This window comes from Sceloporus occidentalis, unplaced genomic scaffold (genome assembly GCF_023333645.1).
Source record: "Sceloporus occidentalis isolate IW3139 unplaced genomic scaffold, rSceOcc1.0.p SCAF_35, whole genome shotgun sequence".
Lineage (NCBI taxonomy): Eukaryota > Metazoa > Chordata > Lepidosauria > Squamata > Phrynosomatidae > Sceloporus > Sceloporus occidentalis.
In genome coordinates, this window is record NW_028317015.1 from 4171714 (window position 1) to 4183262 (window position 11549).

Sequence of the window (11549 nt, forward strand, 5' to 3'; positions counted from 1 at the left end):
AGGTGTTATGCTGTACAACCGACAATGTCTGCCTCAGTATATAGTGATAGGTGTTATGCTGTACCACCGTCAATTTCTGCCTCAGTATATAGTGATAACATTAAGTGTTATGCTGTACCACCTTCAGTGTCTGAGCCGGTATATAACGGTAGAAGCTATGCAGTTTTAAAGTGTGTGTGTGTGTGTGTGGGGGTGCCACATACAGGATCCGCCCCAGGTGCCAAATACTCTAGGTACGCCCCTGCCACAGGGAAACTACGAGTCGGCGGAAGTGGCAAAGCAGCATGCCCCATTTTCCGCCCCTGCACCTCCCCTACCACCATCCTGCAATGGTAAATGTAGCCACAAAGTTCCCAGGTATGATTTTGTCTTATTGCGGTGTTAAGCAGTGAGGACAGTAGCCATGGAGGGGATATCTGGGGGCACTGCCCTTGGCGAATAGTTTTGCTGGTTTGTCAACCCAGAAAAATATTTATCTTCTAGATTAGAATACTATATAATATTAGCAATGGGTTACCAACAGGTTTCATAATCTAAATAAATGCCTACAAAATTAATAAAAAATTAGGTATACTATTAATGTTCATATTCAATTTTTATTTGGGAAAATAATGTTGAGATTTCCTCATACAGGTGTTCATAAAGTGTTTGTTAATATGAAAACCTACATAGTTGGGACTATCAGCCAGTAGCATGTGGTTTGTTTTAGCAATACTCTTTACGTCAGAAGCAACTGTATAAGGCCACAGCAAAGTGCCCCACTGATAATGTATACTTACACTTAATAGACTTTCCAATAAAATTATTTACTAAAATGTTATAAACACTGGAAGGTCATAAATACCAGGCAATCCTTACAGGGGAGCTCCTAATATTATATTAATTTTAAGGCTCAGGGTACAAATAGGAGCTTTTGTTGTCTTCACTGCAAAGGATTTTGGGGTAGCAGCCAAGGATTTTTATAATCAGTCATATAGCATGAACTCTGAAGACGTTTGTCTGGGGAGATATCCAGTTCTGGCTGATGTCCCGGAAAAGCATGAGGTTCTTGTTTGAAAACTGCAAAAAATGTAAACATTATAATTTAAAGTATGTTTTCCTGATTGTTAGTAGGACACAGCTTTCTCTATACAGTTGGACAATTAAAAAAAAACAAAAACAAGTAGCATTTTAAAATATAACACCAGTTCACTTACGCGTCTGCAAAAATCTCTTATTCCAACTTTAAACTAGTACTGCCTTAAAGTATTTTTTTTGCTAGTCATTTTCCCGAATTTTCCATTATCCAGGAGCTTGATCAATGTTTAGACTAAGTGTGGAAGAACGTAGGCATTTTCTAAAACTTTACAGCATATATACGATCCTAAGTGTATTCAGGGGAAAGCAATGTGTTCTGTCCTGCAACGCTAATTGTGATAAGGAATTTAACCCCGTTGGCATCTACACCACTTGTATCAGTGTTGTGGCACAAACACAACTAGTGCCTTATGGGACCAAGAGACGCTTCAAAATATGGTTTGGGTAATTAATATTTGGTAGGGAACAGTACTTTAGGAGTACTTGTGGGTATTTGGAGGTACTTGAATCACACTAGTAACTATTGGAAAACGCTACATAAACTCTATGAATGCCATCTACTGACCAAATATTGTAATTCACCATCTCTATTCTGTTACTTTTTACACTAAAGATTTATTCCCTACGAGAAATGTAAAAAATTCTAAAAAGTCCAACAGTTCAGCTTTACGTCCCCAAAATATGCAATACAGAGGTTTAACCTAGGGCATGAATTTGTGACACTAGGAACTGGCCAAAAAAGTCAAGGAAACGGCTTGATTTTTTTTAGGAGTTGATATAAAATAGAACAAAAAATAGGAGCCTAATCTAAAAATCAAGGAGCCACTGCTACCTCGCTCCCTGCATTTGTCAAACTCTGCATTACCAAGACTGATATTTATGAAGGAGCCAATTATCCATAAACAATGGTGTTGGCATGATGGGGGCCATGACTCTACCACCTAAATCCTGTGCCTCTCAGCAATGACCTGCTGAACTGCACCGGGGCATTAACAGTCCTCCATAAGCAGAGAAATCACGTTAGGTCACATATAGAATTGAGGTTCTATGGCTCTTATGAAGGCCGCTAAAGACCAAAAATTAGTATTTTACCAATGTAAGTACGTTTTGCATTTGTAAATTACTTCTGCACATACCAGTGCCTGTCCAGGCATTATTATAGGTAGCCCCCTTTCAAATATGGATTTCTTACAAGGCCTCAGAGTCAAAGCTTCAATGGAGTAAAGGGACATTTTTCCCGAAGAAAATTTGAACAGTAAGAGACAAAAATTTTACTTACCCTGTCGCCTGGAAGACAAGTCTCTTTTGGGGTAATCAACGGAGTGGGAGGTTTGGTAATAGTGAGCAAACTAAAATAAAAAAATGAGGTTTTATCAGTACCTCAAATTCCTGAAAACTTGCCAAACATTTTGTGATATTATATCTAATAAAAGAAAAAAACAAAAAAAAACTTATGGTAGTGGATGGAATGGGAATAATCAATTCAGAGCATTGCACCTAGGCTTCCATTCATTTTACCTCAGAGAAGAGACAAAAGGTGGAAATAGGATATTAATTACTGTTCTGAAATCTATTCCATCTACTCCATCCACATCGCGCTTACCTATAGAAGAGGCCGCCTTTATAAGGTTACCCATTCCTTCAGTCGTATAAACACATAACAGTAATTCTGATAAAAAGATGAACTCTAGATTGTAAGCTCGTTTGAGCAGGGCCCTCATCACCTGTTGTCTCTGTAAGTCAATTTGTTATGTTACATACTACTTATGTCCTGTCTACCCATTGCACAGCGCTACGGAATTTGATGGCGCTATATAAAACAATAAATAATAATAATCATAATAACACCACCAATACAGAGATTCTTAGATTTGGGGACACTGACAAATCCACTTTAACATAGACCTATCATGCCCAGTTATTTAATAAACCTCTTAAAGGAGTTTTTAGCCAATTCCAATTACTTTTTGGGGTTAGTTGGCCCCAGTCACATAAACCAAAGGACAAAGAACACACCATTTACCAAAGCAGTTTGGGTAAACACATTTTTATGTGTATCGTGTATACCTTTTCCTCAAAAAAATACTGGACATAGTTATGGGTTGGCGAGGGAGAAGCCACAAAAACAGACTTTTTCACTCACTCTAACTCACACTCTCTCATACTCTCACCCTCAATGTCTCCCAACCCCCTCCGTGTCCTCTTCTCCTTTTCCATAGCTCTGCTTCTACATTATCTTTTGTTTTCTTTTTTCATCTTCTTCCCCAATATCAGTTTCGTTGACCAGGCCTTCCAGAGAGCTTCTGCATAACGGCCTTTTGAGTAAGCACTCTAGGAGGCCTGGTCAACAAAGCTGACACCAGCAAGAACCTGAGGAAAAAAGAAGACGGCAGAACAGGAAGAGGCAAGAGAGGAAGTGGAGATTGGAAAAAAAAGAGACAAGGATGTGGAAGAGAGAGGGGAGAAGGGATGAAGTGGAGACTTGGAAAAAAGAGACAAGGATGAGGAGGAGAGAGGAGGAGGAGGGAGAGAGAAAGCATAAGAAAGCTTGAGCAACCCTACCTAATGCCACCTCTCTATTATAAAACTGTAGCCCTACCACAGTAATGCATATTCTCTAGTTATTGGCTCCGAAGTACCTGTGAGGGCATGGGCTTCCTCTCTTTCAGTTTACGTAGGTCATTCCGTTCCTCATTCCAGTTACCCATGAGGGTCTTATTGGAGTAAGAATCCTCTTTAGTTGTACATCTCCAGCCGTACTGCTTGAACTTAGAGAATGGCCCATGATCCATCCACACCTCTCCATGTCCATCTGCATGTAAGAGAGATCCGTAACAAGGTCTGGAATATAGGCGCTCAGACATTCCGCTGAAACAGACAAACTTAAATGTAAATACAGTGCACAAGGGTGGAGACTGTCACTAAAAATATTAGATCATCTGTTTAGGGCCTTGAATGCTTTACGGGAATCCTTAGTGGGTTTTCTCCTAGTTTTCCTGTATTATGTCGCTTACAGATATCGTATGCAACTATATCTGTTTAAGTCTAGTCTTCATGTTGTCAGTTACTGATAACTCCTCGCACTTTCCGAGCCCCGTGCAACATCTATTCAAACGATACAATTCACATTTAGAAATTCAATACTAAAAACAAAGCAGATTCACATTGTGAGACATTGCAAATATTTAAATTGTACATTTTTGTCTTAATAACATGCTAAACATGTGGTCTATTTTTTTGTTACAGGTTCATTGAGATGCATATAGAGATCTGCAGAGGCTGCATTCTCAGGTGCTTCAATTTGGATAAAAAAACAGCTTTACTTGCAAATAGTATCCAAATAAACTATATTGACAAACATGTTTATCATTGAAAAATCAAAATTGCCTGTTTTAATAGTATTTCGAAAAACAAACTTACAAACTCTCGTTTAGATATATAGATATAGATATATATTACCGTATTGGCTCGAATATAGGCCGCACTTTTTCCCCCCACTTTAAGTCTTTAAAGTGGGGGTGCGGCCTATATTCGGGGTCTAGCGCCTGACGCCCGGGACATGTAGTCCCGGACGCCGGGCAGGCAGCGGGGCTAGGATACAGATCCCCGCAGCGGTGCAGGGAACCTGCATCCTACTCCCCGATACGCTCAGACAGCCTCCCCTGCCAGCACTTCCCACGGAGGGGGGGTGCCGGCACAGGAGGTTGTCTAACCGCACGATGCGTTTTACCTCTGGCCCCCCGCCTGACTTACCGGAGCAGACTCCCGGGTGTCTTGCGGGGCCGGCGGCGGACATCTACGCAATACGCGTATACAACTTCCGGTGCCGGCACGTCCGGCACCGGAAGTTGTATACGCGTATTGCGTAGATGTCCGCCGCCGGCCCCGCAAGACACCCGGGAGTCTGCTCCGGTAAGTCAGTCGGGGGGCAGAGGAGGACAGTGGCAGCATATCTCGGGGGGGGGACGGACAGTGGCAGCATATCTCGGGGGGGGGGACAGTGGCAGCATATCTCGAGGGGGGGGGAGGGGACGGACAGTGGCAGCATATCTCGGGGGGGGGAGGGGACGGACAGTGGCAGCATATCTCGGGGGGGGGACAGTGGCAGCATATCTCGGGGGGAGGGAGGACAGTGACAGCATATCTCGGGGGACGGACGGACAGTGGCAGCATATCTCGGGGGGGGGACGGACAGTGGCAGCATATCTCGGGGGGGGGACGGACAGTGGCAGCATATCTCGGGGGGGGGACGGACAGTGGCAGCATATCTCGGGGGGGGACGGACAGTGGCAGCATATCTCGGGGGGGGGACGGACAGTGGCAGCATATCTCGGGGGGGGGGGGACAGTGGCAGCATATCTCGGGGGGGGGACAGTGGCAGCATATCTCGGGGGGGGGGACGGACAGTGGCAGCATATCTCGGGGGGGGGACGGACAGTGGCAGCATATCTCCGGGGGGGGGGGGACAGTGGCAGCATATCTCGGGGGACGGACAGTGGCAGCATATCTCGGGGGACGGACAGTGGCAGCATATCTCGGGGGGGGACGGACAGTGGCAGCATATCTCGGGGGGGGGACGGACAGTGGCAGCATATCTCGGGGGGGGACGGACAGTGGCAGCATATCTCGGGGGGGGACGGACAGTGGCAGCATATCTCGGGGGGAGGGAGGACAGTGACAGCATATCTCGGGGGGGGGACGGACAGTGGCAGCATATCTCGGGGGGGGGACGGACAGTGGCAGCATATCTCGGGGGGGGAGGGGGGGGTTACGGACAGTGGCAGCATATCTCGGGGGGGGCAGTGGCAGCATATCTCGGGGGGAGGGAGGACAGTGACAGCATATCTCGGGGGGGGGGCGGACAGTGGCAGCATATCTCGGGGGGGGAACAGTGGCAGCATATCTCGGGGGGGGGGCAGTGGCAGCATATCTCGGGGGGGGGGACGGACAGTGGCAGCATATCTCGGGGGGGGGACGGACAGTGGCAGCATATCTCGGGGGGGACGGACAGTGGCAGCATATCTCGGGGGGGGACGGACAGTGGCAGCATATCTCGGGGGGGGACGGACAGTGGCAGCATATCTCGGGGGACGGACGGACAGTGGCAGCATATCTCGGGGGGGGGGACAGTGGCAGCATATCTCGGGGGGGGGGACGGACAGTGGCAGCATATCTCGGGGGGGGGACGGACAGTGGCAGCATATCTCCGGGGGGGGGGGACAGTGGCAGCATATCTCGGGGGACGGACAGTGGCAGCATATCTCGGGGGACGGACAGTGGCAGCATATCTCGGGGGGGGGGGACAGTGGCAGCATATCTCGGGGGGGGGGCCGGACAGTGGCAGCATATCTCGGGGGGAGGGAGGACAGTGACAGCATATCTCGGGGGGGGGACGGACAGTGGCAGCATATCTCGGGGGGAGGGAGGACAGTGACAGCATATCTCGGGGGGGGGACAAAGTGGCAGCATGTTTTTTTGGTGCTTTTTTAAAGAAAAAAACTTTTTCTTTAAAAAAGCACCAAACTTTTAGGGGGCGGCCTATATCCGAGCCAATACGGTATATATTTAGCATTCGAGACTCACCAATGTGCGGGCCACTAGTACCCTGACCTGTAACCTAAACATGTTGATACGTTACTTGGCAACCACGACGTCATCAACGTGCGCTCTGGGAGACAAACGCGTGTTGGCCGGTGTATGTGCTGATGCCTTTTGTAAAGTATTTTCGGGTCTGTCAGGATCGTGCGCGGCCTGTGTAGAAGTCGTAACAGAGATCGCTGACAGAGAGGGGATGTAAAAGCAAGCGACTGAAGACAACAACTTCCTGGGACGGATCTCGAGTGTGCGTCGCCATGGGTGAGCCCCTTAATCTGTGTGATGCATACAGTCTTCTTTGTAGGGATTAACCCTTTGGTTGTCGGCTTGTCGCGTTATGAAAGTGGTCTCTTGGGACCAAAGGCCAAACTGAATCCCCTATGTTGGGTAAATAGAGGCTGGTTGAGCCCTTCTTGCATATAAGTACTCATAAGGGGTCTGGCTTCCAGAATCATAGACGGGATACAACGATTTGGCTCTGGCACTTTAACATAATAGGAAAGTCTATGCTTCTGGTTCTCGGTTACTGGATCTGCTCCATTATTATTTTCCTGCTAATCGCGATTGGGCAGCCAAAGGCAAGAACATTTCCTAACTATGTGTACACAGCTTGTATGTTTGTCACTATTTTTACAAGGTACCCCATATATATATATATATATATATATATATATAACGGTATATGTCAGAAATTTCTATGGTTTTGTGGGGGAAAAAAAACCAAAAGCATATTTTGTCCAGACGGTGTTAATGTTGTACATAACTGTTACACCTGTAAACTGCTGATTTCTAATGGAAGATCTTTATAGGCGTACGGAGGCTCTTTATCACTGTGTTCCAATAGCACGTTGTGTTCGCTAATTCATACGTTTAAAAGGTTAATTTGTCATTAGAAAACCCTTTTCCAATTATGTCACCATGCCGTCGTTAGCAGTCAAGGGGTTAAACCTAAAGGCCCTATTAACCATAACTGCCCCTAAATTAACCCTAAACACCCCATCAACCATAACTGCCTCTAAATGTACCCTAATGACCCATTTACCATAACTGCCCCTAAATTAACCCTAAACACCCCATTAACCACGACTCGCCCTAAATTAACCCTAAACTCCCCATTAACCATGACTGATCCTAAATTAACCCCCACCTCCCCTATCTTTCAGCATCCCAAATATTAATTTTATACTCAGATGAGTTGCTGAGCAGTGTGGACGCTATACGGAAATGGGCGGGGCCAATCATCAGTGTGGCTGCAGGGAGGGACTGGGAGAAAAAAGGGGCTGGGCCAATCATCGGAGGGACTGTAAGTAGTAACTGCTGCGAGTCACACTGAATGAAACAGATTATAAAATGAGGGGTATTATTCAGAGCATTTGCTGTGGAAAATACCCTCATTTTATAATCTATCAAAAAAATTGATTCAACTAGTCAATAATGAAATTCGTTGGCAATGATTTTCATTATCAATTTTATCGATTAGTTGTTGCAGCCCTATAAACCAGTGACTAACACTTTGTTTAAATTCTTAAACTAAAAAGAGATGTTGGTGTGCCTTATGGCTTTGTTTGAAATGAGCATGGCGTATAGTGAAAAATTGTTGTATAGCTACCGGCAGCCATGTGTACGCCGAGGAACTATAAAAGAATGTCAAAACAAAAGAATTGCGTAGTCCCCCCTTTTGTTCTAACTGGATTTCTCTTTTAGATCAAAATAACACAGAGGAACGTCTTAATGTCTTGTTGGTGGGTGAAGGAAATTTCTCCTTCTCCCTTGCCCTTTGCAATACCAGCCAAGACAAATATCGTATTACTGCCACCTGTTATGATGCTGAAGATACAATATGCGAAAAGCCCTTTGCCTGCCAGAATGTACAGACACTTCGAGACAAAGGTAAAAGCGGAGGAACGATTTGCAGCGGATTGGTTAAATTACTATCTAGACGTAGTTCAATGTAAGTTCTCAGTCTCGTGATGTTCCTACTGTTTTCTTTCGTTGCACTGTAAGATTTTGAACTAGGATTCATAGAATTCCATTAGGGAGTTAAACTCTGACACACAGCTCGATGTACCTTTTATTAAACAACGTCTCACACTAAAAGAAAGTAGGATATTGGCAATCATGCATGCATTTGCTAGACGTGTAATGATGATCTGTTATGTAAGTTTGAATGTTCTGCCTCAGCGTGACATTTACTCTCCAAGCTGTCCTTAGTGAAACCATTTCTTAAGGCTTTTTACAGAAATTTGGAACTTGGCTTATTGGTTTGATTAGCCAATGCCATGATTCACTCAGCGGTATAAATAATATAATCTTGAGTTTCTTCTCTTCAGGAGCTATAACCTACTTTGGAGTGGATGCAACAAGACTTAAAGATCATGATTTGTCTTCCAATGCACCTTATGATAGAATTATTTTCAACTTCCCTCATTGTGGAAGGAAGGCTGGTGTGAAGAAGAACAGAGAGCTGCTTGCAAATTTTTTTCAAAGGTTAAATATTAACTGGCAACCAGTTCATTTTAAATCTTTGTTTCTCAAGGTGTAGAATTGTTGATGGGAAATGGTCCAAAAGGCAACGTCCCATTGGTATCCCCAAACGCTCTTCATGCATGCTGGGTAAGATGGGTCAAAAGAACAAAAGTGTGAACATTACACAAAGTGATGATGGAGCAGACCACATATGGAATTAATGCAAGCAGCCAGATTGGCAGGTCCAGGAGCAAAAAAGATGTGTCACTGTAAAATGGGACAAGATATAAAAATTTAGGAACCACGGCATTTTTGTTTTAAAGGCAAGAATTAGTGATCATTGACAGTGATACCTATTCTTTTGCAGCTGTGCAGATGTTTTAACCCAGAAAGGGGACATCCATGTGGCCTTATGTAAAGGACAGGGTGGGACTCCTGCTGACCGTCCAATGAGAGAATGGCATAACAGCTGGCAAGTGGTATCCATGGCAGCCAGAGCGGGGTTTGTTCTGAGTGCAGTTGTTCCCTTTGCCAGTGATGTATACAGTGGGTATCAGTCCACAGGGTACAGGTAAGTTGATGGTGGATCTCCATGTGTCTCTGTATTTTAAATGTATTGCCAGAAATCATTCCATTCAGGGATTAAGAATTGCTACTATCTATATAACTGCCAGCATAATGTATTTACCATATTTGCTCGATTATAAGACGACCCTGACTATAAGACCCCCAAAAATCTGAATATTAATTTATGAAAAAAAGCCTGAATATAAGACGACCCTATAGGAAAAAAGTTTTACCAGTAAATATTAATTCATGTAAACTATGTGAACAATTGTTTGTTAATAAAAGCTACGATTGAGAAAAATATTTTGTTTTTATTTCCTTTTTTCAACCTGCCCCCAGGCTTGCCACTCTGCCCCAGAAATGCCTTATACCCTCTATATGCCACTGTGCCCCATGATATGCCTTTTGACCCCCCTATGTGCCACTCCAGAATTGCCTTATACCTCTATATGCCACTCTGGCATTTAGGGGGTTAAAAGGCATATAATGGGGCAGAGTGGCATATATGGGGGTATAAGGCATTTCAGGAGGCAGAGTGGCGCATAGAGGGTTAAAAGGCATTTCTGGAGGCAGAGTGGCATTAAGGGGGTTAAAAGAGCACTCTGCCTCCAGAAATTACAACTACACTTAGTCCGGGCGAATCGCGTAGAGCTCTACACGCTGCCCGGACTAAGCACCAGGGACTCAGAGGCACCAGTAAACTGGGGGGGCATAACACAGGAGGTAGATTCCCCTCCCTCCTCCAACCTTACCGGTGCTTCTGCGTCCCCGGTGCTTAGTCCGGGCAGCGTGTAGAGCTCTACGCGCTTGAGCGGAAGTTGTCTACGTGAATCGCGTAGAGCTCTACCTGGACTAAGCACCGGGGACTCAGAAGCACCGGTAAATTGGGGGGAATAACACAGGAGGATCCAGGTCCCCTGCATCTGAGTCCCCGGTGCTTAGTCCGCTGTCCTCGCTCTACACGCTGCCCGGACTTAGCACCGGGGATTCAGAAGCACCAGTAAGTTGGGGGGCGGCATAACACAGGAGGAAGATCCAGGTCCCCTGCATCGCTGAGGGGGATCTGGATCTTAGTCTCATAGTCTGACCTATTTGAGGTCTGATTATAAGACGACCCCAATTATAAGACGAGGGGTATTTTTCAGAGCATTTGCTCTGGAAAAAACCTTGTCTTATAATCGGGCAAATACGGTATATTGTAAATAGTTTATTCAAGTGAACACAATTCTTTCAAACCAAGGACCTGAGGCATGCCTGTAGGGCATACTCAGCTTTCATGTGCAATAAAGTGCGTTTGATGGTTTGAGTGTCCCTTAACTCATGTCATAAGGTTTTCTTTTTTCTTTGCCTGTTTAAGATGCCGGTAATCTGTTGCAATAGCATCTACTAATCATGCACCATGAAGGTTGTATACGGTACATGCTTTTCTTAACAGTCCACAATAATGTTTAGCTCCTTGCTCTTTGCGTGAAGGTTTCACTTATACATTTGATATTATTCAGCAGCAGCTCATGGGCCTCTGCTTTGCCTAAAAAGTTAAACATATCTTGTGGTCACTGAACACATGGATGTTTTATATAATTGTTTGTGCCCGTTTCTCTTTGCCACAGAAGCCAAGAAAAATCATTTCTTGTGGATGGCTCATTGAATCATATCTTCACCAGAGGTTTGCCAGTGGAGAACATGATTCCGCTGGACATAATCAGTATGTTAATGGAAACGCCACCTTCTCACCAGACCCCAGAATGGTGTGATAAAATGTAAGTGCTAATGATGGCTGTCTAGTTAGGTACTAATGCGTGTATGTTCCATTTGTGTGATCTCACTATATGTTTGCGGTTTGT

At 44.9% G+C, this 11549-nt stretch overlaps 1 protein-coding gene across 1 annotated transcript; it reads right to left on the reverse strand.

Moving 5' to 3' along the window:
* Window positions 1-922: 922 nt before the first annotated feature.
* On the reverse strand, window positions 923-3941 carry LOC149297995 (cilia- and flagella-associated protein 68-like). Its single transcript, XM_089487857.1, has 3 exons — window positions 3717-3941; window positions 2357-2426; window positions 923-1059 (listed from the first exon to the last, which is right to left on the reverse strand). Exons 1-3 carry the CDS (start codon window positions 3939-3941, stop codon window positions 923-925), a joined length of 432 nt encoding a protein of 143 aa, XP_089343983.1.
* Between the last annotated feature and the right edge of the window lie 7608 nt (window positions 3942-11549).